At 43.4% G+C, this 26519-nt stretch overlaps 2 protein-coding genes across 2 annotated transcripts in view; both read right to left on the bottom strand.

Moving 5' to 3' along the window:
- Positions 1-17639, bottom strand: part of si:ch211-1i11.3 (mitogen-activated protein kinase kinase kinase 5) — a 21749-nt gene extending 4110 nt beyond the window's left edge. Inside the window, exons 1-21 of the mRNA XM_012824638.2 lie at positions 17124-17639; positions 16816-16955; positions 15963-16150; positions 15241-15409; positions 14107-14213; positions 13707-13877; positions 12671-12783; positions 11767-11926; positions 11381-11531; positions 10778-10882; positions 9120-9169; positions 7134-7229; positions 6063-6147; positions 5387-5520; positions 4361-4488; positions 3378-3514; positions 3093-3198; positions 2721-2878; positions 2167-2356; positions 932-1094; positions 277-442 (exon numbers count right to left, since the gene is read on the bottom strand). Of these exons, the coding sequence (XP_012680092.2) occupies positions 277-442; positions 932-1094; positions 2167-2356; positions 2721-2878; positions 3093-3198; positions 3378-3514; positions 4361-4488; positions 5387-5520; positions 6063-6147; positions 7134-7229; positions 9120-9169; positions 10778-10882; positions 11381-11531; positions 11767-11926; positions 12671-12783; positions 13707-13877; positions 14107-14213; positions 15241-15409; positions 15963-16150; positions 16816-16955; positions 17124-17460 (3054 nt within the window). The 5' untranslated portion in view covers positions 17461-17639. The remainder of the gene's footprint in view (positions 1-276; positions 443-931; positions 1095-2166; positions 2357-2720; positions 2879-3092; positions 3199-3377; positions 3515-4360; positions 4489-5386; positions 5521-6062; positions 6148-7133; positions 7230-9119; positions 9170-10777; positions 10883-11380; positions 11532-11766; positions 11927-12670; positions 12784-13706; positions 13878-14106; positions 14214-15240; positions 15410-15962; positions 16151-16815; positions 16956-17123) is intronic.
- A 2551-nt stretch (positions 17640-20190) lies between these two features.
- On the bottom strand, positions 20191-23308 carry snip1 (Smad nuclear interacting protein). Its single transcript, XM_042709086.1, has 4 exons — positions 22988-23308; positions 22514-22640; positions 21604-22268; positions 20191-21218 (listed from the first exon to the last, which is right to left on the bottom strand). Exons 1-4 carry the CDS (start codon positions 23149-23151, stop codon positions 20963-20965), a joined length of 1212 nt encoding a protein of 403 aa, XP_042565020.1. The 5' UTR covers positions 23152-23308; the 3' UTR covers positions 20191-20962.
- Between the last annotated feature and the right edge of the window lie 3211 nt (positions 23309-26519).

The following is a 26519-nucleotide window of genomic DNA, read 5'->3' as shown; positions in this document are numbered from 1 at the left end:
ACACACACACAGTGAGGTGTACCTCGGGTAGACTTGAGTGGCCCTCCTCACACACACAGGCACACACACGCATGCACGCACACACAAACAGGCACACACACACACACACACACACACACACACAGTGAGGTGTACCTGGGGTAGCGTGTCCTGTATGTTGCACACCACACTGCTGATTTACTCAGTGAGGACTCTGTGTAAAGTGGCCCTTCTCACACACAGACACATATACACGCACACAAAAACACACACACACACACACACAGTGAGGTGTACCTGGGGTAGCGTGTCCTGTATGTTGCGCACCACACTGTCGTTGTACTCAGTAAGGACTCTGTGTAAAGTGGCCCTTCTCTCGCTGTCCTTCCGCAATAGGAACAGGCCCAGGTTCTCCCCGGAACCAGACGGACTACTCAGGTCCCCCGCAGGCTCCTCTGGAACCCTGAACACAGCCAAGAACAACAGATGACAACAAAGATAAAGAAACTTTCAGTTCCTCTTCATAACAACCATAAGGTGTAATGCACTTCATCAAGTAGTCCTAAGTTGTAGCAAGTATGTAGTGTTACATGCTAGTAACTGGACTCTAAGCAAACCATATGTACATCTTGTGCCTGTAGCTGCTTTGATGAGAAATAGACTGTACAAATCAATTTAGGAAGTAGAAGTGTGTCACCCAGAATGGGGTCAAACTGTGTTAGAGATTAGAAGGGTAAAATTCCTACTTAAAAACCCTGTCTAACCAAAAAGATCAGGGTATGACTATGGTAACTACGGTAACTGGCTGTTTGAGAGGAATTTCAATTCACACTTCAAACCCTATGCGTGGACATTACTGTGGTGACTGGCTGTCTGTCTGTCTGAGTGTGTGTGTGTGTGTGTGTGAGTGTGTGTGTGTGTGTTTGGCGAGAGATCATAGGGTCGGACTAACGGGAGGAACCCGCTGGTGTTGGGCGGGCTCTCTGCGATGTCGTCCATCCGGAGGACCGGCATGGTCCGGCGCAGGTCCAAAGAGCAGGACAGGTCAGTGGGTTCGGCATCCACATCCTCCACATGGACCCAGATGGGCACAGACATGCTCCTGTGGTAGTCAGCTACAGAGAGAGGCAGAGATCATGTTATACCCTCCACTCGCAAGGACCATAAGTAGAGCATTTTAAAGAAAACTGACCAAAGGATACAAATACAACAAATACAACATACTATAACAACAATATTCTATGCCCTGTTTTGATTTCTTAAAGGATAATAGTTTGGTGCCAAGACACCATGTCACCAAAGCTAAAGAGACCCCTGTAAGTATGAGCCTTTCCTAATAGTAGTTCAGTTCATCAAACTATAATAAGTTGGACCAGAACTGTCAATTACTAAAACCATAAACCAATTACCAAAAAAAAAAAATCCTTTTTTAAACAAATAGTAACAACTTTGAATATGCTCAAGCTAGGACACTGCCACTATGAGACTGTTGTTACGACCCTGGCGGATCTAGGCCCCGCCCCATGATATTTGCATGCCTGTTCTGTCTCTTTCTCTATTGCAGGTGATTGGAAACAGGTGTAGCAGATGATTGGATGGGCTACAAACGCCCTGATCAGATGGCAGTCGGGGGAGCGTTGGATTGGAGTTTTGGATTGGTCGTTGGTGTTTGGATAGGAATTGGATTTGGGATACTCGTTGGATAGTCGTTGGATTTCGGATCGTTGTCGTTTGTTTGTTTATATTACCATTCACATCTTTTGTTTCTCTTCACAACACTGACCTTCACCACACGTTTGCTATAATTATTAGATAAATATATAAACTTGTAAATCATTAATAAATATATTATTGTTATTATTATTATTATTATTATTATCATAAATTCTGCGTGGCCTCCCCTTTATGTTTTGTGCATTGAGCCGGCACGTAACACTGTAAGCGTGTGCGTGTGCGCACACACACACACACACACACACACACACACACACACACACACACACACACACACACACACACACACACACACACACACACAGAAATGTCATTGTGGTGGTTTTTAAGTGATGGTTAGCACATAATTCTGAGTGCAGATTCACATAATTCTGACACACTGAATGGCTGTGGCAACTCCAGACCAGGGAGTCTAACCAGACAGACCATACCAGACAGTCTGACAAGCCTGACCTGCAGTTTCCTTCTGGATGGGCTCGGGCTTGACTCTTTTGCGTGGGCTGGCTGTGAGGAAGGTGTCCTTCAGCAGCTCGGATGCCGTGGCTCGGTTGTCCGGGTCCGGCTCGAAACTGCTCACAAGGAAGCCTTTGGCCTCGTCAGACATGCATTCTGGCACCTTCGGGTGGATCTTAAACATACCGACCTACAGCCAACACGGCACATATGTCAGTGAGGTTCTTTTTTACCAGTTATTAGTTATATTCCATAAAACACACCACAAGCCTTCTTCAGTCTAAAAAAGCAACAAGAAGTTCAAAGGCATGGGGAAGTTCAGGCAAGGAGGTGCTGGCAGGACCCGTGATCCCTTGGGCACCCAGTCTGCTCATGATGTGCCATCATAGCAGCTAAATGCTTTGGAAACTATGGATCATTAATTTATATTTCCCTTCTTCACCAATAAAGTTTCCCTGACGTGTCAGCAAGATCATAAACTTGATGCAATCAGGCAAACAGGTAATGGTAAAGGTCGATTTGGAGATTGTGTGAGACTGTTTTCTGTGTTCTACCTTAAACATGGCTGCCTGTGGACTACCCAGCTCATGAAAGGGGGTCTTGCCTGTGGCCATCTCAATAATGGTGCAGCCCAGGGACCAGATGTCAGCTGGCTTGCCGTAGCCCCGAGGCCCCTGGTCTATGATCTCTGGAGCCATGTACTGCAGTGTTCCTGATAACACAGAAGTCAAATATGGCAGGAAAAATTTACTGATTCATTGATTCACTCATGTAACACATATAACACATATACACAGACTTAGATTAAACAAGGCAGTTATTTGTCCTTCACACACTACATTACATCCACATCTGGCACACACACACACACACACACACACACACACACACACACACACACACACAAACACACACACTCCTTTAACCTGTAAATGTCTCTGTACAGGGGTTAATCCCAGCGAGCCGCTTGGAGGTCCCGAAGTCAGAGATCTTCAGAACTCCGCTGTACGTGTTTATTAGGACGTTATCCCCCTGCAGGGAAAATGCCCCCCATGTTATCACTGAGCTGCCACTTTAGCACACAAATTAAAATATACTACTAAGCGCCCCATGCCTAAAAGTATGACGTTTATTAAAGCAATTGTATTCTGTGTCTGTTATTAATGTTGAACAGGTTCTGTAGAGCATATTCCTTATGTGTGTGCCTCTACCTTGATATCTCTGTGAACGATCTGGTTGTCATGCAGGTACTTCAGTCCCTCGAGGATCTGCTTGGTGTAGAAAACTACGGTGGCCTCGTTGTCCTTCAGGGGCCCCCACTTCGAGCGCAAGAGGGAGGACAAGCTTCCTGTGGGATGAATCAGCAGCTGAGCCACAGGCTTTTATGTTGGCAAATTATTAATGCTTTTAATTTCGCATTGCAATATCACTAGACCCTACAGTGCGTCAGTGACTCAGTTGAATTGCTCAATATGGGCTTCCAAACTTCCTGTGTCTCTTCCTGCCAGCGGCTCTCCCACACACACACACGGTTGCTCACACGCCCCTTCCTGCAATCCATATCCAGTAAGTACACTCCCCCCAGCCATCTGACTGACTAACATGAAACCAGGTCATGCTGGAACACAAAGAACAACTATCACAGCTGAGGGAATTGCCGGAATGTGTAAAGGCAGATGTTGTTTAAAGCTGGAACTCAAATGACGTTTTAAAAGGCTACTCTTGTCTTGTAGAACTCTGAGCTGGACACTAACAACTTCTGCCACATAGAGGTTACAGGCAGTTCACGGACAGTTAGGTAAATAACTTTAAGCAAAGTAGGCTAGTAGGTATGTGTCTGTTTGTTTGCATTTGTCAATGTTAAGTAATGAATGAATGGATAAAGAAAGTAATGAATAACTTAATGAAAAAGGGGTGCATAAAAAATTGGAGAAAGAAAGAAAGAAAGAAAGAAAGAAAGAAAGAAAGAAAGAACTACAGGGGCTCTCAGAGAGCGCACACCTTCATGAAAAATGGGCTGGTAGTTTTTGTGTCATCCTGCTTACAGACAAACACACAGCACTTAAAACATAACCTCCTTGGCGGGGTAAAGAAAGAATGAATGTATGGATGGATAAATGAATGAATGAATTAATGAATAAATGAATGAATGAATGGATTAATGAAAAGATGGAGAGCAGAGATAGGTATTTACCTCCCGGTACCTCCTCCATGAATATCTTAATGAACCCATCTTCGCTGACAGAGCCCAGGTACTGCACGATGTTCCTGTGCTTCAGCCTCTTGTGCAGGGCTATCTCCTCATGCAGAGGCTGGGAGTAACTGTGGAGCATGGAGGGTGAGAGAGAGAGAGAGAGAGAGAGAGAGAGAGAGAGAGAGAGAGAGAGAGAGAGAGAGAGAGAGAGAGAGAGAGAGAAACAAAGAAAAAGACAGAAAGGAAAAGGAAGGAGGAAAGAAAGTCATTAATGAAAAAGAAACGCTAAACAACCAACATCCTTCACAAGAAATGAGAACAAGGAAAGGACTCCCTCCAAATCTAGAAGTTTCCATATGCAAATGTTACCCAATCCAGAGAGAGAGAGAGAGAGAGAGAGAAAGAAAGCAGGAAGAGCAAGAAAGAATAAAACACAGACTCAAGATTAGGGAGCGACCGGGGACAAATAAAGCAGATAAGGTGAGGTAAGCATGAGGGGGGGGGGGGGGGGGGGGGAATCACCCACATATCCTGAGGGAGTGAGTGGAGGATGGGTAAATCTGTGGGATTTCACACAGAGTTCTACAGTTCCTTGTAACTGCAAGCAAAACATGCACTCTGTAGGGACGGGTCATGACATGGTTGAAACACATGTTAAGTTCACGAAGGAAAAACTCTAAATCTCTTGGGAAGAGTCTGAATTTCATAAACAGGGAGAAAGCTGAGAACATTAGTCTCTCTTAGGAGCTGCTACTGCCATTCCCATGGGAATCAGTCTCTGTATTTTTAGTCTACAACAGAAGGTCAGTGAACCACACACACATTATGCTGTGCATCATGGGATAAGGAGTTTATTATGATATTTTGTACAAAATGATATATGCACCATGAGGTGTGTATTACATGTTTTTAGCATGATAGAAAGACATATAGAGGCACCCAACACAGCACACGCATTGGCCAACGCTAGATTCAGAGTGAACGAAAGCAGATGTAGGGAAACATTGACGAGGACTAATTCCTTACGTGCTGTCCTTTTCGGGGATCTCTTTGATGGCGATGCGCACCTGGTTGCTCAGGTCTCTGCCGGCATACACGACTCCATACGTCCCTTTTCCCAGGACCACTTTATCGCTGTTCTCGCTCGTCTCATAGATGTACTGCAGGAAAGAAAATGATCAGCACAGTCAGAAGGTCACACTCATACTGCATCAATAATTAGCAGACCGACCCCATTACACAATTACTCAAGTGCATGAGCAGCCACAGACGTGCTGCAGGTCCGTCTCGGCCGCGGCAGGAAGCTTATGTATCGAGTTTTCGGAAAACAATAGCATGTGCAAATAGCCTCATTGATCCCCCCCTTTGTGCGTGCTTGTGGCCCCTGGAGCTGCAAGCCTTTTTTTGCCAGGAATCTCTTCCAAGGGTGTTTTTCATTTCCTTTTGCTATCAGCTGATTATAGACCTTTCCAATTTGTATGCATTAGATAGCAGGATGAAATAAGAGAAGAACCCAGTAGTGTTCTATGTGACTGCCACTACACGAGCCAACCTGAACAGGAAGTCATTCTCTGCAAGGGTTCAATGTGACCCACTTCACAATAGACTAGTGCCCTTGAAGGAAGCAAAGAGGCGAGTGTTATGACAGACCACATCCCGTGGGCCTCGGTAGCGGACACACGCAATCCAGAGGGGCGCTCACCTCTAACACTCCCCCGCTCAGCGGGCTCGGCTCCTCCACAGGGGCGACGGCCTGCTGCCGCAGAGAGTTCACCAGCTCACAGAACCTGAGGAGCGTCAAAGGGCACTCAGTCAGAGTCAGTCTGTTTCAGCAGAGATACACTTACATACACAGACACACACTTACATACACAGACACACACACACACAATCACGCACGCGCACACGCACATATACACACAATTCCATATAAAAAAATCCAGGTCTTAATTTTGTAAAGGATGAGAGATCCCATAAATGGTAGATGAACAGCAGAGTGCACAAACACTGAAACTATAGACAAAAGTTTATTCAACACAGGACCAACCCAACTTTATCAGTACTGATTGTGTTTACTCATACCGATATTCACATCTTTCACACAAACACTATGCATCACCTAGCACAAAGCAATGGTGTCCTATATAAAATCAGGAAGCTATGAAACAAAAAAAAGAATACAATCGTTTCCGGATCTCTGGCACATGAAAGGCATGATCTCAGATAAGAACGTAGATACCAACATGACCCCTTAAACCATATTGCCCTTTCTGCAACTTGTAAGATACAAAAAGGTTCTGCTTGTCCACATCAAAAAATCGCTTCTTCAGAAGGTTCTTCCAATTAAAGCCTCTTCCTAACTGGCACTTTGACTAGTGCGTAACTTGCAATTACAGCAGTTACATTTCTGCACTTCTTTTTCTTTTTTATTTCATTTTGTTATATTTCTTATGTAAAATAGTATTTATTGTTACACCAGGTTCTATTGCTCGTAGCTTGACTATTCTCTCCCTTGTACGTCGCTTTGGACAAAAGCGTCTGCTAAATGACTAAATGTAAATGTAAATGTTCTGTGGGGTTAACAAGAGTAGAACCAGAACCAGAAATAGAACTTTTTAAGGTTAAGGTTCTATACAACCTATCTTTCTAAGAGCGTTCATGTGAGGAAACAGTGCTTCTGACTTTGGCTTTGGCAGAAGTAATCTGACTGGCAGTCCACTCCCAGTGCTCTATTTGACTTGGCTGTGTTTCAGGGCCGCGCTGCAACACTCACCCCATACAGTGTGTGTCACTGGGGAAGCACAGCTGGAAGTCGTCCGAGTTGTAGTGGACGTAGAGGAAGCAGCTCCGCTCATCGAACTTGGAAACACTGCAGAGAGAGAGAGAGAGAAAGTTGAAGATAGAAGAGAATAGAAGAGAGATGGAACATCTGACCACCCACCACTTTCACATGCCAAAATGAACTCAATGTCTACGATTGAGAGGCATGAGCTCATACACAGATGGGGAAACAGAGTTTATACGAGTGAAAGGCATGATCTCATACACAGATGTGGAAACAGTGTAAAAGTGGAGAAATGACACGAAAAAACACAATATGAAACAGCCCAATCATTAGGTGTGTCACATTGCACAAGCACAGACTGAATGTCGGACAAATGCTACAACTTGTTGCTGGCACACGTCATAACAACACGAAGGCCAAGGAGAGCAGCCATGTGAACATATGTTCCTGCTGAAGCCATCATGAGCAAGATGGTGTCTGTAAGGGATAAGCCAGGACAGCATAAGCCACAGCCGTGAAACAGTGAAGCACGCTGCAACTAAACACCTCCCCAGTACTTGACAAGTATGTGCAAACGCTTCCTAAGAATGCACTGGAGCGCAACAAACAAAGGAATGATATCAAAAGGAAAAATCTTGCAGCAGAGCAGAAGAACCCAACGCTTCCCATACCGCGGCGACACAAAGCTATTTCAGTTTCCTTATCACAGCCACTGATCAGATCCATTCACAACCTCGCGGTACGGCAGTCTGCAGTTTGCCTGTGTTGTGTGGGTGATTTATGTTGCACAAATAGCAGTAGGCAAAGACCGTTGCGGGCCAAAGGACAAGCGCGAAGAAAATAAGGCTAAGGTAAACAAGTACGTCAAGCCCCAGCCAGCGGGGTCAGGGTGAACAGATAGAGGGAAGAGTCGTGACAACAGAGGTTTCTCATTGGATGTCAGAGAGAACCAGAGGTTCTGGCCCCATGCCTCTGGCCAGCTGGAGACGCCTATGAATCTGCTGCTGCTGTTGTTGTTGAAGGACTTTATAAGGAAGGCATGCACATTGAGGGGGCCTGGCTCTTACACATAAATATACACCAATAGAGTGTAGGCAAACACAACATGCACGCTCTTTGGAGGGAGCAAAATAGCTGAGATGGGGAACAGCTGAATCCTAGAATTTAAATTCAGTGGCTGTCCTATAGGTGAGAGTGAGAGATTTCATTTTAATTCTAGCAGCTACAGGGAACCAGTGAAGGGTGACTAGCAGAGGAGTTTCATGTGTCCTCTTTGTCTGATCAAAGATCATTCGCGCCGTTGCATTCTGAATCATCTGTAACGCTCTCACGACACATGCAGGCAAGGCTGCCAAAATTGCATTTTAACGGTCTACTTGGGAAATAAACAGGTCTTGCACAAGACGCTGTGTTGAATATTGTATGAGATGGGGTCTGATCTGACCTATCATTATAGAATGTGGACCAGAGGTGTTGCTAGGATTTCATCTTTGGGTGGGCATTTGGATTATTTGGGTGGGCAACAACAAAAATGTTGCTTTGCCTAAATAGGGTCTGTATGGGCGTAGTTTAAATATGAGAAGAGGGGCATCCAATTTTTATAGGAGGGATCTGGGGCCATTACCCAGTTTAAAAGAAAAACAGAATTCAATTTCTATTTTATGATGAGCACTAGTATGCTGAACTACAGAGCAAATTTTGGTTTGGATCTTTAATAGGCTGCAATGGAATAGCACAAGGTCAGGCAGCATGTATGATGAACTAGGATCGCCATGGATATAATGATGTCTAGGCCCAATATGATTAGCAGATGCAATTAACTTTTTCATTTTTATATATTTTTCACTATTTTGTATTTGTGTGTGTGTGTGTGTGTTTAAAGGAATGTAGAACTCCTAGAATGCAACTGATAAAATACAAATAGCTTGGACGGACACACACACACACATTCTCACACACACACACTATACACACCTCACTCCCCTTATTGCAGAGGCTGGGAAAGTCCACTTGTGGAGACCTTTCTGGAAATGGAAGAGACAGCACATTTTCAACAACGAAGTGACAAACACATACATTAATACAGGCAAACAAACAGACATACTGTGTCATTTTCTGGTTCAGTTTACTAAGTCTGAGTCTTGAGTAAGCAAGTGGGAAGTGAGGCCCATAGACTAAAGCCTTCAAATAGAAAAGGGAAGCTTTGTGTGTGTGTGTGTGTGTGTGTGTGTGTGTGTGTGTGTGTTTCCCTCTCAGTTTGCATGTTTTACAGAGGAAAACGAAGAGGAAACTCAGAGGAACAAGTTAGAACAATGACAACAGAATTCGTATTTTTTTGTGCAAAAATGAAGAATGAGAACAGGCGTTAACTTGCCCTAAGAGAGCACAAATATCACAGATATCCTGTCTAGACCACATGGGGAGTGACTAAACTGCTGAACATGGCCTTTTGAGTCTGTGCATAGTCATGCCACATAAGTCTGTACAAGGATTAAATAATATGTGTTTAACTGCATTTTGATATGCGATTTCAGTTTGAAATACAGAAGAATAAAATATTGCACAGGGTTTTTTTTTTTAATCTTTGGTGCCTAGGCTGGAGGGTGCATGTACTTCCAAATAATTTGAGACTGAGCTCAGTTCAGACCTGTGCTTGTTTGTTCTGATGTACAGGTATAACAGGGTGTGGTAAGCCTGACTGACAGTATCCTGTCCTCTGCCAGCACTGTGGCAGAGTGACTTGATTAATACAGCAGAACTCAGGTGTGGTTCCTGACATTTTTGTGCCAGATACCTTTCCCATGGTATCACCTTCCAGAGATCTCTTTACTTGTTCCTGGAGGATTTGCTGACTATTCCCCTCAAAAATTAGAAGAGTTTTGATTAAGGAGCTGTATGTGGGTATTAATGAGAGGGTTGATGCTCTGGTTTACAGATTTTGAGGTCCTTTTTGAGTCCTTGTTATGAAACAGCACTTTGCAACATAGATTATTTAGACATTAGAAATTCGATATAGCAGACTTGGGTTGGGTTCGTTCCTGCGTTTTTGTTTTTTGTCAGTGTGGAAAGACACATTCTGGCACTGACATTCTATATCTCACCTCAACTGAGCAGAGAGAATGTGAGCTGACATCAACTGGCTATGCCAGTGAGACACATGTTCATCTCTTCACAAGCTTCACAAGCTTCACAAGCTTCACAAGCTTCACAAGCACATGGCTTTCAGATCACATACATGTGGCTGTTCATCTTGTTTACACACAGTAGTGGTGAGGTAACAGACGGTTGAGATAAAAAGAGAGATAAGTGTAGGAGGATAAGAGCATCATTGTGATTTACAGAGAACAAGTCTCATACAGAGTCTTTGTTATGGTGAGGTGTTGAAGATGTTTAAATTTTTTGTGTATTTGTCAGAAAGAAAGGATGTAATATAATGTCTGAGAGAGGCTGTGTGTCTGTGTGTCTGTGTGTCTCTATGTGTGTGTGTGTCTGTGTGTCTATGTGTGTGTGTGTGTGTGTGTGTGTGTGTGTGTGTGTGAGTGTGTGTGTGTGAGTGAGAGAGAGAGAGAGAGAGAGAGTAAGAGAGAGAGAGAGAGAGAGAGAGGAAAAAAAGAGATGCTCATTGTCTCTACCATCAGAGGCGTGACGTGCTGCAGTTGCACTGTGCGGCTGACGTCCTCCTCGCTCACACTGACAATAGTGGGCTGGAACACCTTACTGGGCTCCAGAATCAGAACCTGCGGGCAGAGAGAGCCCATCAGCAACACAACTCTTGGCCGGTTTAAAGAAAAGGTCAGTGGCTTTACTTCACATGCAGTCATTCATGGCTTGAATGGAAGGGTTAATGTTTAATAACCTTCTCATGAAGGGTGCCGGATCATTCTTAATCATTTATACATGTCCTGTGGGGCTGCTTTTTATGGTATGCCTGGTGTCACGTAGCCAGAAGTATTTTTACATATCTTTCTGGCAACAACGGGGACAATATACTGTATGATCTAAATGGGTGGAAAACAATACAGTGAACTCTATTCACATAGTCCCAAAGTCATGTTGGGCCCCACAAGATTACGAAATGCTTACTATATAAGATATATATGTATATATATATATATATATCCTTTTATACAAGAATCATATATATATATGATTATTGTATAAAAGGCTTGTTATTCAGATAATCTGCTAGATGTTTTTGGTAGCAAGAGGTTTGTGGTTATGGCGGACACTCTTACAGGGCAGCGGGCGGTGGAGACAGTGGGCTTGCAGGCCTGAACCATCAGCTCCATCCAGAAGTCTACGGTCTCTTGCTTTGGGTGCTTGACCTCCGGAGGTTTGGCAAACTGTTTGTACAGGATGAATGTTTCCATGATGGATGCTACATACCTGCCAGAAAATTAATAAAAAACAGCAGAGAGACAAACATAAAGGACTGGATCTATCAGATATTTATTCAATTAATAAAAAACAGCAGAGACAAACTAGAGGACCGGATATATCAGATATTTATTACATTCTGTTCAATATTTGCCATTCTGTGTGTAAATAATGAATGAAAAAAATCAATGAGATATTCAATGTGCCAGGTGATAAAGTGGTTGGAAAATAAAACGGCTCTCACCAAATGGGCGCCTTGAGTCGGTAGAGCTTCTCAGAGGCCTCAATGACCTTCTTGTGCTCGTTGGTGAGGATGCTCGCACCGAGGTAGAAACCCACGTCCCAGTAGTTCTGCATCTTCTCCAAACTCCCTTTCCTCCCAAGTAAACTGCTCAGTGTTACACCTGCACAAACACACACACACAGAGACACACACAAATATACTTTGAATTATAAAAAGCATACATTGACACATTGGGTAGCACACGTTTAATAAACTGCTTCAGTGCAACCATTGCACCCATGCACCCATTCAACATCACAGGAAAGAGCGATGATTTCAATTACTGACCACAAATGAACGTTACTGTCATATGAGCCAAAATGCTTACTTAGGCCACAGTATTTATCACTGGCCAACAGAGACCTGGCTGCAAAATGCCAGTTGCTCAGTATGATATTCTTAAGTGGCTTTTCCATTCCCCATTCTTATCTGCTGGCTAACAGAAATGTCCCGCTCACATTGCCCAGTGTGCACAAACACAACAAAGACTACAAGGGCATGGCAAAAATGAGGGTACTGTATACATTACAGGGGCTGGGATCTTCCACTGGTACACCTGAAGGCATACAAATAAACCACTGGGAAAATATTGTTTGACTATTTATTCATGATTAAACATGACGTCAAAGAGAGGAGCAGGGAGATATGGAAATCGCTTAGCTAGTATATCATTAGCTAAATCAAATATCCGACCACATGGCCAGCATGGTAAATACTGTATGTTTGAAATACCTTTTTAATACTTATTTAAGTGATTATTTCCTGCTGTGCTGTTTTGGTGACCTTAGTGAACTGGTCCTACCTTGCACAATGCTTCTTTTATGGAGCGGTGGTGCTTACACACGCTGTGATTGACAGGACGTACCGATTTTGCGAAGCTCAGCTGACGTGTCGTACTGATGACCTGCAGCCATGAGGAGCACTATGCTGTTGATGCCAGAGTGTAGTGTGGGCTCAGCCTCAAACGCTCGCCCATACCTTCAAACAAACAAATAAACAAACAAATAAACAAATAAACAAACAAACAAACACACACACTCATACAGTAGTAAGGAAATGTTCGGGAACCTTGGCCTGGGCACATGTCATAACTACTCTTTTTTTACTGTTACGGTTCAATTGTGTCTATTTCCCTGAAGTTCATTAAATGAAAATAAAGCATTGCATTCCTATTTCATGGTTTCAAAGGCTCATTTAATGTCTGTTTTTTTTCAGCGGTTTTGGACTTCTCATCATGACCACAACGTTTTCCCAGGAATGCCCAACACATCATGCTAACAGTTAGGCTACGACTAGCCCATAACTAGACTGCTCATTGTGGACATTATGGGTCTGAAAAGTGCACCTAAGTACTGTCTGATAGCACTAATGTACTCCCCTTTGTGGCTCCAGCTAGTGCCCCAGCAACGCTAATACCTTTATATCTCAGTCTAGGTCCATCTGCTATCAGTGTCAGTATCTATGTGCCATGTGTCATTATAATCCGAGCAAAAACACGGGGAATGGGCCTTAGTGGAACGATGCAGACAACATTATAGGTTAGGTTGAGAGAATGTCTCTGTGGATATTTCTTCTTAACATTTTGTTTGTAAAGTGTTTAATATGATGATGATGAATATATAAATATACCGGTACTGTGACAAAAAAAAGATTTAGTCAAAACACGTTGTAAACAATCACAATAGAATACTACTATGATCAACTGGTAGAGCAAGGTGCAAACAACACCAAGGTCCTGAAAAATACTGGGTTTCTGTCCATCTGCACTATACTGTGAGTCACGCTGAGATTGAAGTGTCTGCCATGTGACTAAATGTAAATGAATAGAAGTACATAGAGTTTAGAGATGCAGATAGTGCTCATCCGGAAAAGATGAGAATGCACAGCATGGCATTTCTCACCAGTAGCAGGCCTGGTCTCGGCTGTGTGCGTCAGTAAACGCAGAGCTCATGAACGTGTCCTTGTAGATGCGTCCACACAAACAGTACACATCGGATGCCACTTTGACCACTGACTCCACGATGGGCAGAATGACTGCCAGGGCCTTGGCACGGTCGCCTGGGCAATTCCTCCTGAAAAAAAAAAACATATCCAAGATGGCAGACACGTCCTTGCATCACACATCCATTCCTGTAGCTTATGCTTTCTAACCTGCGATCGGTGCTCTCTAATGCATACTCCAAACCATACATCCAAGTCATGGTGTCATGCCAGGTTTGTGTCAAAATGTGTAAACATGGTTTAATGTTGGGTTCAACAAAGTAATCAAGTCAGCACGTGGGAGAGAAAGAGGTCAGCTACCTGTTGAGTGCAAATATGTAATGAAACTGGATGTTCTGTTGGGCAGCCACTCGACACGTGGGAAGGTTATTCAGGGTCTCCACCAGTATGATCATGGCATCGTAGTCCTATCAACACAAATACGTTTCTATTACCATCCATTATTTATGACAATGGCTGACGCCTTTAATATTTAAAGGATAGCGTTAATGAGATAGGATCCAGTTCACCTTCATACTTCACGACCTGAACTGAATGAGTGAGCAAGTTATTATTAGTCAGTTATTATAGTAAATGAGTGATGCACATCTCATGATGCTACTAAGAAATACAAACAGCTCCATTATGTCTTTGTACAGATATTGAAACAAAGACAAAAGGGCATCAAAGGGGGGAAACCGCATCAAACGCTTCAGTGATCACATAGGGGGTTTTCCTGTGTTGAGTGTGAAGACCTATCAGCACAAAATGACACTGCAAATGCAAACACCTTGACATGGAGCATGGTCATGCAAGAATTGTGCAAAATATATTTTTAGATCAAATAAGGTCTCCAGGGCTTTATAAGTTGTGTTATGGTGGGGACTGGTGGGGACTGCGCTGGAGCCCCTAGAGTTGGTTGTTGAGGGAAGGATGTTGCACAAATGGACAACACTTCACATCCCTTACCTACTGGTCAGACAACAGAGTTTTATTTCAGTCGCAGGCTCCATCAGTAATAAGCACCCCTGCAGGGAGTTATTCCTGCCCAACACAAAAAAAATATCAGTGTTTCCCCTACCATTATATTAGGGGGGTGCCCCGTCCCCCCCAACAGCACCCCCCACCCCCCCTTGAAGGTCAAGTTAATTTTGTTCAATTAAAGAATAAATAAAAAATAAAAGAAACACATGAACACCATGATTCCTTTAAGTGTTTGTGTCCCCTCCCCCCCCAAAAAAGCTGTAAACCTAGGGCAAACACTGAATATGTTATACAGACTTTCCCACAGGTCTGCAATAAACTTGTGTATAGCATGCAACATTACACACATGTCCGTCCATACAGACACACACACACACACAGACAGACAGATACACACACAAACATACACACATGCCCATACAGACACAGACGCACACACAAACACATTGTCAGATGCATGCACACACACACCTGGACGTCCCTGTAGGAGAGCAGCAGGTTGACGACGATGTCGGGGCTCAGGAGCTCCACGGTGTCCAGCCTCTTCTGGATGCGGCCCAGCTCCTGACTCAGGGTCTGGCCAGTGAAGCGCTCTCGGGCCAGACGGATCTCCCGCTGGATCGACTCCCGGAAGTACTCACTGTTCGACAGAAAACGTCTAAGTCAGCAGGCCACCACACAACATACACGGCATGTTATGGCACGACAATTTCAATTAATTTGAATTGATTTGTTTTAATGCCATTAACAACAGACATTGTCTCAAAGCACTCTACAGAGCCCAAGGCCTTAACCTTCTAGAGCAGGCACAAGGTGACGGTGGCAAGGAAAACCTCCCTTTTAACAGGCAGAAACCTTAAGCAGAACCCAGCTCAGAGGGGGGGCATATTGGCATACGTAAAAACCGGCCTGCATTTTGCATTCCTGTAAACGCCTAACTTGGCTTCTCTTTGCAGGCTACCTCTTGTAAAATGTAAAAGGTTTAGAGGTCATTGGAAAAGGAAGCAACGCAGAAACAAAGCCAAAACTAACTCCGTGACTGACACTGCCAACTTCCATCATGGCAGAAAATATTGGCATCAGAGACTGGTAGAGATACACATGTAATACTGGTCAATGAATTATACCAATTATGCCATCTACACATCACATTGCTGAGGGTTAGCGACACTTAAAGGAGGTGTTTAATGGACCTGGCGTGGATTTGGACATTATCCAGAATCTGGACCAGTCTGTCCACCAGAGGAGTGAGCAGGGGCTCTAGCTTGAAGCTAGGCTGCATCAGTTCCTGGATCCCCTTCATGGTGGAAGCATCAGTGGCAAACACCTTCCCCTGAGGGGACACCATGTACGGGATGAAGGTGTAGCTCCCACATTGTTCCTGAGGACAAAAACACACACACACACACACACAGACACACACACACACACACACACACAATTACACAGACATACATAGACATCCACACCTACACTCACATTCATTCTGTGTAAAGTGACTCTGTGTACTAGACCTGAAAGTACCCATAAGCCTTTCAATGTTTAAAACAAGGCAAAATAGTTTACATTTCACCTTTTGGGCATGATCATTTATCTTGGTGATCTGTATACATTTACAAAGGCCCATTAAAACACAAAACCCTTTTGAAAAAAAAATTGAATTCAGGATGCCTGTGGACCTTACCTGTCTGAATGTCACATAAAGGTATTCCACAATGGGCAATAAAAAACGTGTGCATCATATGACTAACACTTAAGCACTACAGTATCTTCCAGAAAAATATATCAATGACAAATCACTTAACACACCGGTGGTGACTGGAACACAGGTGTGTGTTTGTTTTAAAGGGTATTGTGTGCATGACTGTTTATCTGTATGCTTAATTAAATTAATCACATTCACATTAAAAAATACAAATGACCTGGGTCTCTAAAAAAGCAATTTATTTCCTTTCAGCAGTTCTAAGGTTCACAACTTATTTGCTCTTTTTCAAAGCTTTTCTATGACAAACGCAAGCATAGACCTTCAGTTATAGTGTCCTATACCTTGAGGGCTTGCAGGTCATTCTCCTGCTTATTGCAGTAGAGAATGATGTTGTTCGTCATACTGAAACTCTCCCTCACGCCCAGGTGATAGAAAAGAGAGGGCTGGCAAAACGAATCACTCATCTCTACCACTGCAACGTCTGAAACGGAAAGTAGAATAGCACTCAAAGTTCACAGCCACAAAGCGTGAGTTCAGTTGGACAGTTATGTCATAAATAGGCTAGAAGTTCAAAAGTTTGAATGCATGCAATTTACTATATAATGTAGACTCTAATGTAACCTCTAAATGAAAATATGCAATGACTTGCCTGCGTTGTAAAAATTGTCCAAAACATCAGTTGTCCCCAGTGCTATTCTCTCGAACGGAATGGTTTTCAACACCGCATGTGTGTCAGCGCATGCTTCTTTAAGGCACTTTAGAGAAAGATTTTCCTGTGTTTGGGGCACTGAAGCATGCTCAATGGCAATGTGGATAACTGCCAGTGCCCTCGTCCGACTTCGAGGCGAAATTATATTTTTACCCGAGGTGTTACTGAGTTCGATACATGCCAAAGGATCCTGCCATAGACTTCCAGCCGAAACTCTAACAGGATCTTTTCTTTTGATCTCATGCAGGCTCATTCGCCTGCGTTCGGATGTGTACATCGTATCTCCGTTAAACTGTCTTTTGCTCAACTACGAATAAGTTAAACTGGAATTCCTTCATCTTCTTTTCATAGCGCAACTGTATTCCTGCAAGTTACCAGGTGAGTCTTCTTCAACATTCCTTTCCTTCAGACGATTGGTCACGCCCTCCCCACCCCTCCTGTCACACTCAAAAACATTCCCGGAAATTATTAGGAAGCTGCGTCCTCTGTCGCCACAGTGATAACATTGCATTGCAATAATAATAATTTAATTATAATAATTTAATTATTATTTAAAATAATAATTTAATTGCTAGACTCCAGTGGTTTCTCTGCAAACCCCTGTACATTTGAAACAAAAACTGAAATTAACTCTCCTCAAGAAGGCTATAATTGTGCATGCCTGTGCATTTCCAATTCAAATAACCTACAATTGGTGTAGACATGGTTAATGTTGTACATGACTATAACAGCTGGAGATGGCTGATTTTGATGATCTACATAGGCGTAACCACTCCTGTGATTCATAGGGACATTGTGTTAGCTCATCCTAATTTATCATGTTCGAAAATTGCAAATAAAAGATAGAAAACCCTTTTGCAATTACGTGCAGCTGAAAACGGTTGTGATGTTTAAGGAAGCAATAATAACAGGCCTTCTTGAGTATCTGGAGAATCAGCACCTTTGGAATCGATTATGTAAAATGGTCAGAAAGAGCGAGCTAACTCATCGGTCTGTTTGTCTAAGAAATTAAGGTTATTCCATGCAAGAAATTGGCAAAACAAGACTGCAGATCTCACCAAGGTGTTGATAGTATTTCATTTTATACCATATATTGGAGACTCAGTCTTGGATTTGTGTCAGTCAAATAAAACAGTTTTTAATCTTGAAACAATTGCGGCCAACTATTGTGAGACAAAGCTTGAGTTCCACTCGCCCAGAGTTTCACCTAAGATTATCTGATCTATCCATTCAAGTCTTGCTTGTTAAATGGTCTCTGAGAACCAAGGGCGTCACCCTCAGTATTCATGAGGTCTTGGAGACAAGGTACCTAGATTTGACATGGGGGAAGGGAGTTGAGACCACTTGTCACACCTCACTCCTTACTCAGGTCAACCCATCAAAGTATATTCACCCAGAAATGCTTACATACTAGTTTACATACTATCTTTATTAACTATAAATATCTTAATTACGGTTCCTTCAGTGTGCATTAGATCTTTCACAAAACAGTGCAAACCAGGTCTAACCAAGATACAGAGAGAAGCTGGAGGCCCAGGTGCACAACTGTGTATGTCGGGAACAGCATAATCTCTAGTTTGAGAAACAGATCACTCAGCTGGCAGCTTTACTGAACAGTACCCATAAAACACCAGTTTCATCATCAGCAATGAAGAGGCTCTGGAATGTTGGCATTTTCTGCAAACTCCAAGAGAAAGCCACATCAGAGTCTAGCTAATGAATGGAAAAGTCTAAAATTGGCAAAATGAAACAGATAGTAGGCGGAAGATGATTAAAAATAAGTTATAGACCTACACATATAAGCAGAGGTGTTTGGATCACGCAGAATGAACAATTACAGATGATTTCTTGAAATGTGATGATCTGGGGGTGCTTTGGTGCTAGTTAAGTATGTCATTAGTACAGGATAAAAGTAATCTTTAAAGTAACACTGTGAAACAATTTTACACTTTTTGAGGTATGGTTTTTAGACAACTAGTTTTGGTACCATCGTCAAATTAATTTAGATTGGTCATATGGTCATGTAAAGGACAGATAAATGCCTGAGTCTTCCCCACTAGCCATCCAGGATATGCCCCATAAAGTTCTGTGTACCAGGAAGAAAAGCTTTCACAGCATAACATTGCCAGCTATACTGTAAGTGTGTTTGCAAGCTTGTATCAGTGTCAACAGGGCTGTTGGTGGTGTTTGCAAGGTTTTTGCATACCTTTTAGGTAGTTAGCTTGCTAGTTTTGGAACAGAATTCCGTATTGCTGCTTTAACAAGGAAGGCTATTACTCCATTTTACCATAACTCCATCGCCATGCCATAACCTATGGACAGCGTTTTACCATAACTCCATCGCCAAGCCATACCCTGGATGGCACTTGGTTGGAGCCATTTTGTCCTACAATAAGACAAGAGACTCAAGCATCAATACAAATTATGCAAGACCTGTTTAGTGAAAAGCAGTCAAGTAGTAACGCTGCCAAGTTTGTAATTGCTCTAAATGGAGGATTCTGTGATGAACGCAAATATTCAAGTTCAACAATTATTTCTAATCTCGTCACGGTCTTGAATTTTTTCCCCCAGTTTTCCTGGAAAACGTGTCATTTTCTGGGAGATTCCAAACTTTTGCATGGTAGTGTATATACACACATATACAGCAGCCTTCTCTATTGCCTGAAAGTATTGCCCCTCCTGCAGATCCAGTGTTCTTGTGGTGAGTTCTTCTGCCCAGCCTGCTCCAGCTTTAAGACAATGCTGAGATGATACTTGAGCAAGGTATTTTAAATATTACAATACTCATGTATTTATTTTTATTTTTACAGTATTACCCAACTCTACCTAGTATCTATTGATTAGAAATGCATGTCACTTTACCAAAGTACTGAAAAATAAATTGACTAAAATTGCATGACAAGAAAACTGAATCCTTGCGGCCTTAAGTTTATAGTGTATCTGCAGACAAGAGGTGTTTGTAAATAAACTGCGTAACTTACTAGACATTGAAATCTGCCATTCAAAATTTCTCACTGAAAGAAAACATGTTTATTTACAATACAAAACATCTAAAACTAACTAAAAATATAGATATGCCAAGACACTCTGGGGCTTACAAAACAAATGGGTTGTTACTAACTGTACAGCCCTATTCCTTTTGTCATAATACATGAAAATAGTCAATTTCTTCGCATTGTGATACCAGCGATAAAGAGCAATGCCAGTACAAAAACAAATACTGCCTGAACTCAATGGAGACAACACAGCACAGCTATCGCATTCTACACTCTGATTACAAATAGGACAAATAATAGTTTTGGTTTCATTTTCTTCTCTAATGAAGCGTAACCCACCTGTTTTAGACGTAAAATGAAGAATCCAGCACAAACGTTCTACACATCCGGTGTGCTGACAGTAACTAGCTTGGACACATACAACGATAAGTGTAGTACTAAATACATAGCAATGTCTTGTGATCGAGCTAATGAAGCTGGCATTAAGCACTTGTAGGTATTGGCATGAGCTTGGCTAGGCAGTGAAATATGTCGTAAACTGCATTACTGCACTCCAACTAACCACCTGAGATAAGAATGTCTTACATACTAGTTCCATTCAGACTGAGGCCTTTTTAGTATACAGACATGTTGGAGACGTTTCCACTTTTTTTTTGTTCCATTAAAACCTGAAAACAGTTCGAAAAAAAAAACATCTCCGTCGTCAGCTGGCATTTTGTAATCCGTGACCTCATCTGTCACACAGGTTCCCCATGATGCCTCTGTCCCTGACCAGCTTAAGTCCTACTCGTCGACCCCCTCGTCCTCTTCATCCTCCGGTCTGGCGTCCACCTCACTGGTGTCGGAGGTCTCGTGCAGAAGCACGTACTCGCGGCTGCTGAAGCCGAACTTGAGCACGTCCTTCTCCTTCAGCTCATAGTAGCGTTGCGCGTCAATGCGCTGGTTGTTCAGGTAGGTGCCATTGCCTGAGCCCAAGTCGATGATGTAGGGCTTCACCCGACGCCCTGAGGTCCCGTCGAGCCGGGTGTGTTCCACCAGCCTGAAGAGGAACAAATCCACAAAACTGTTCATCAAGTACTACTCTGAAAACTTTATAAGGAACTTCAATGTGTTTGTTTAATAAACACATGATTCAGCCATGTTTAATAAGGTTTCACATGACTAGAATGACTTGCTGTGTAGCTGTATTTTCATTAAGTTACCAAAGAAGAACCAAACGAATCGTTTTGCAGTGACATTAGCAAGAAAATCACACATGACACAGGCACGATGCATGATTAGTATCCTGTTTTGACATGCATTGAGGCGGCAATGAGAATCAAAGCCTACAACACCATGAGACTGAAACACAGCAATATTTGCATGGAACACAAGATGGTGTCTCAACATGTAAATTTTGTGGTGGTGGAACTACATGTCCTCACCTATATTGGAAAACGGCATGTTGTTTGGAGCAGGAGGGGTGGTCAATGGGGATATCAGCGATCTTCCTCTGGCGCCCCATAAGGTAGGCACTCTGCCTGTGGACGTACATAACCGGGAGCGGCTCATCATTCTTAAAGGGGTACAGCCGCCAGCGCCTCTTAGGGATACGGGCCTCAGGGGGCTCGTTGTATTTAATCACCACCCCTCTGAATGTGTTGGTATCTTCCACCAGGGCTCCTGACAGTTCAAAGTTGGGTTTTTCCATCTCTGTGGGTTCTTCTTCCTGGTCCGGGTCACCAAGAGGATTGTCCTCGTCACTCCCACCCTGTCTAGCGAATCTCCTCACCCGCCGCTGTTCCTCGTGCTGCCCCCTCTCTGCCTGCTGCTCCTCGAAGATGTGAGCGTCCCGTTCGCGTGTGGGTTCAACCCGTCCTCCACCACCTCCTCTTCCTCCACCACCTCCTCTGCCTCCACCAGCTCCTCTTCCTCCACCAGCTCCTCTTCCTCCACCCCCTCCTCTTTCCCTATCTCTCCCTCTTTCTCGTTCTCTATCCCTCTCTCTCTGACGGGGGCGCTCTCCCTCTTTCTTCACCTGCCCGTCGTCCACATCGTCCCATCGACCAGGACGCCTCCTTTCTTCACCGCCTCGATGATCTTCACGTTCCTGGTGGGCAAATAATACATTACAACAGATTACTTCAACAGTCTGTGATCATAAGCACAGAATGTTTGGGGCTTAATTACGTAAATTAATTACTAAATGTTACGTGAAATTCTACGTAATAGGCTAATTAAAAATGTACATATGGAGTACTACGAGCATTGTTTATCTCCACGAGTAAAATAAAAATGAGTGTGATTCTGTGAGGAAACACACTAGTGCTATGACAGAATGAAAGAACAGATCACCCGCTTAACGTTGGTATCGGCATCGCGTGACGGGCTACGACTTCTGCTTGGGGGAGACCTCTTGTCCCGACCGCCTCTCGACCCATCTCTTTTTCCTGGTGAACGGTCCTTTTTCCTGGGTGGTGATCTAACAAAAACACACGAGTTCACTTTCCATTCTAAAGTACGCGATGATTCAGCATAGCTAAATATGCATGTCGTTTTCACCTCACAGAGACTGGGTACCTTTAGACTAGCGATAACCTTTACAAACAGACCACGATAACGTTAGTTAGGTATAATTAAGTTGTTAGCTAGCGATAGCTCACTAGCTACCGTTAGTCAACAATAACGCCAGCTTGCTAGCTAGCGATGGAAACAAATCACTAACCATTATGATGGGTTTGTGCACTTTCACAAAATTAAACAAAACACCAACCACCCAACTTCTAGTTTAGTATTTTGACAGAGTTGGCTAGTTAGCTAGCTACACACCTGCTGCCTTTTCTTCTCGGGGGACTTGAGTTGCTACGGTCAGACCCAGAACTTGATCGGCGTGATCTTTGAGCCTTGCCTGGACTGAGTTTTTCTTGTTTAATTTTAATTTTTGTCTCACGTATAGGAGATTCGTGCCGCTTATGTCGTTTTCCGCTATCCATACCGACCAGCTGGGATAATCAACTACTTCCTAAATCACAAATTTAGCTTCATATCAAACAAACAACATCGGCGATAGCCAAGTATCGCTAGCTAGCTTCACGTTGCTGGTTTGTACCCAACTTCCGCTTCCTGTGGGCCGTTGAAAATGGTTTCCGTAGTGGCACAAGGTGAAGCTTAGGGTGCCGCACATTTTCATCCTATTAATAAAATTGTGGAACACTATACAAATTGAAATAAAATATCTAAGTCTAATTAAAGTTTATTCTGTTATTCCTGATCAAAAATAATGTATAGTCTATTTTGGTCAAATTTACACTTGACTTCTTGACACAAAATTTACACTTTTATAATGTAAAGTACAATTAATAACAAAAACTGTATTAATGAATAGTAATAAATAAAAATAACACAGTGGTTAATAGATGTAATTCTGAGCTCGTTTGTAAATATACTGATGTGACAGAGCTTGGAGCAGGCTGGTAACTAAAATAGATTACATATAGCAGATCCATGCTATAGTTACTGATTGCAGTAGGTCACAGTGTTTGCCGAGTCTTGGACTGAGAGATGAAACCTTTATCAGGGCTACCGTAACCATAGACATATATACACTATATATACTGTATATATGTCTATGACCGTAACCATAACGTCTTAAAAGCCATGACTGTAATGCAGAGTAGTGCATTGCAACCTCCTTTTACTGCAAGTTAGCAGTGATACAATTTTTTTAATAGAGAAACCGCCACTAGGTGTCCTCAGCTACATGGGTAAATCAAAGTCCTTATACATTCACTACTCGTCTTCTATAGTAGTTTGTCACGACATCTAGCAAAACTCGCTTTGCCTTGCAGTCCCAGCCACTCTGTGGTTTAATTTGTAACATCCAAAATGAACACAAATTTAAATTCTATCGTTATGAAGATTCTGAAATGGATTTGTTGAGGAATAGTTAGGTCTTTAAGGAGATACGCCTACCCGGTATTTCTTTGTGGTGCTAAACCAAAGCTTCATATAGTTCCAACATTGCATACCAAAAGGTTAGAAGGTAGCACACACACACACACACACCAATCTCAATTTCACCAATTTATTCTGGCCATGTCAAACACTAGGCCAAAACATCAGCATGTTTGTTTGACATGGCCAGAATAAATTGGTAAAATTCGGATTGATCAACTTTGTCCTTAAGATCACTGTTTGTGCCGCCTTCTTAACTGTGGGTATCTAATGTTAGATTTGTTGAGGAATTGGGGTTGTGAACAAAAAGCAGTGAAGATTTTCATTAAAATGCACAAGAACAACCTTCCGACTGTTTCAAAGATGTAAGATTCAGAGCCTGTGCATGTGATCATCAGTCAAATACATTATCGTATTGTCACCATATTACCCGACAACTTATGTGACCCTTTCTCAGTGTTAAGTGTCAGCAGTGTGATGCCTTTCACCATTACAGAGAAAGCCTTGTGTCTCCTTTTAACAATGGACCTATTGGAAAACTACCGACATCAAATCTGAAGGCACTCTCCACTGCTGCTCCTTACATCCAGAACACGACTGCTGGAGGCCCTTCAGAGAGAAGCTGACACTCCGGTGAGGATGGCCAGCACTCTGCCGCCCCTCTTTCAGATAACCTCTGCGCTGGCCAAGCTCACCCAGTGCACTCCGCCCAGTTCAACAGGCCCAGTTCAAAGAGATCAAAACATGGCACAGTCCTGGTCCTGTTGGACGGCGGCCCCGTGCTTCTCCCACAATCAGTTGTTCTCCTCCGCTGCTGCTGCGGGCCGACCCAGCGCTGCCTGGATTGGGCCCAGCGCTCTGTTCCAGATGTGGATGTGTGTGTGAGTGTGTGTGTGTGTGAGTGTGAATGTGTGTGTGTGTGTGTGTGTGTGTGTGTGTGTGTGTGTGTGTGTGTGTGTGTGTGTGTGTGTGTGTGTGTGTGTGTGTGTGCGTGTGCTCCTCGGATGGGCCCCATTGCACAGGCTTTTCCCTCAGACCTCCCCCCACACTAGGCTGCCTCTGTTGCGGGAGCGTCCTGGATGTCACGCCCTGCCGTGCGTGCGCTTGGCCTTCATAACAAACGCAACGAGAGGCTGTGCTGCTTGCCATGCGAAGCATGGGTCACTACACTTCAAAAGAGTGCATGGCCGGCCAGCGTGTGTGTGGTGCTGAGTGGTGGATATAAATTTAGCATTAACAAAACCGCCTAATGGCTCTTACCCCGGAGATGAATGGCTTAATGATGGTGGCTCCTCATGTGAGATGGTTTCGCAACTGGCCGCCAACTCTGCTGCAATGGAAAAGAACCGTATCCCCGCAATTACTCATCAGCTGTACCCTGTTCAAACACTGACAAGCAGTATTTTTTGCAGCGCTTACTTAAGAGAGGTGATCATTTTAAGCACATACCGAGGGTACCCATGTGAATGTGTTTCGAAATGAAAATAATGAACTGTGGTCTGGCCTGGGATAGTCTGTCCTTCAGATTCTTGCAGATAAGAAAACATAGGGAAAATGCGACTTCATATGTTCCTGCAGCTCATTCTCTTAGCAGTGACTTGAGGTGCAAAGCAAACTTTTAAGTCAAGAACCCAGTTTACCTGTCCTCAAATCTCCAAAATGTCCACTGTGTCCAATTACAGGTTTAGGTGAGGTTAGGTTAGGTTGAGAGTTTTGAGATTTGACAAAAAAATGCAGTGTCAGTGTGTGTGTTTGCATATGTGTGTGGTTAAGTGTGCTAAAGTGTTTTCATATGAATTTTCTGTAAATGTTGATAATGGGCCGATTTGACTGGGGTTTTGACATCCACAAATGCACATTTCCAGGGCATCATAGACCCACAGACTAGACCATGTGGCCAGTCGCCACAAAAAAAAAAAAAAAAACTTTGGATGGTTCCTCGTTCACAGTGTTTTTTTTGGCCCCCGCTTTTGTCTCTCCCTCAGATCTGGGGCCAATGGAGAGGCCCTGCCACTGAGAGAAGGGGAACATGGGAAAGGAGGATCGGCACGGTCTCGGGGGGAATCCTCGGGTTCAGCTGAGGAGAGCTGGAAGCCTGCGCGTCGCTCTCTGTTAGACTCTGCGAAGAGCAGAGGCTCGGAATTGGTAATAACACAGTGAGTGCTAATGTGTGCCGCTCGAGCTCTGCGGGCTCACCCGAGACTCTGGTGGCCTCAATTGCCCCCGACTTCTCCTGGGCCGATGATGCAACTGCGTAGGCCAGGGACATCTGGCCCATGTTTGCACGGGAGACGGGCACAAGCAAACACACGATGCTGAGTCTGACTGCCGAGGGATGTCATTACTGAAGAGTAGAGAGGGATGGGGAAAATATAGAACAAGGCACAAAATGGTGTCACTTTGGAGT

The sequence above is a fragment of the Clupea harengus genome, chromosome 11 (assembly GCF_900700415.2).
Source record: "Clupea harengus chromosome 11, Ch_v2.0.2, whole genome shotgun sequence".
NCBI classification, from domain to species: Eukaryota; Metazoa; Chordata; class Actinopteri; order Clupeiformes; family Clupeidae; genus Clupea; species Clupea harengus.
This window is presented reverse-complemented; position numbering and strand designations above follow the sequence as displayed.

Coding starts and splice junctions, on each gene's coding strand:
- snip1 (XM_042709086.1), bottom strand. CDS start 23,151: ATGGATAGCGGAAAACGACATAAGCGGCACGAATCTCCTATACGTGAG. Junction 22,641..22,987: donor CCGAGAAGAAAAGGCAGCAG/GTGTGTAGCTAG, acceptor TGTTTTTGTTAG/ATCACCACCCAGGAAAAAGG. Junction 22,269..22,513: donor CCGATACCAACGTTAAGCGG/GTGATCTGTTCT, acceptor TTTGCCCACCAG/GAACGTGAAGATCATCGAGG.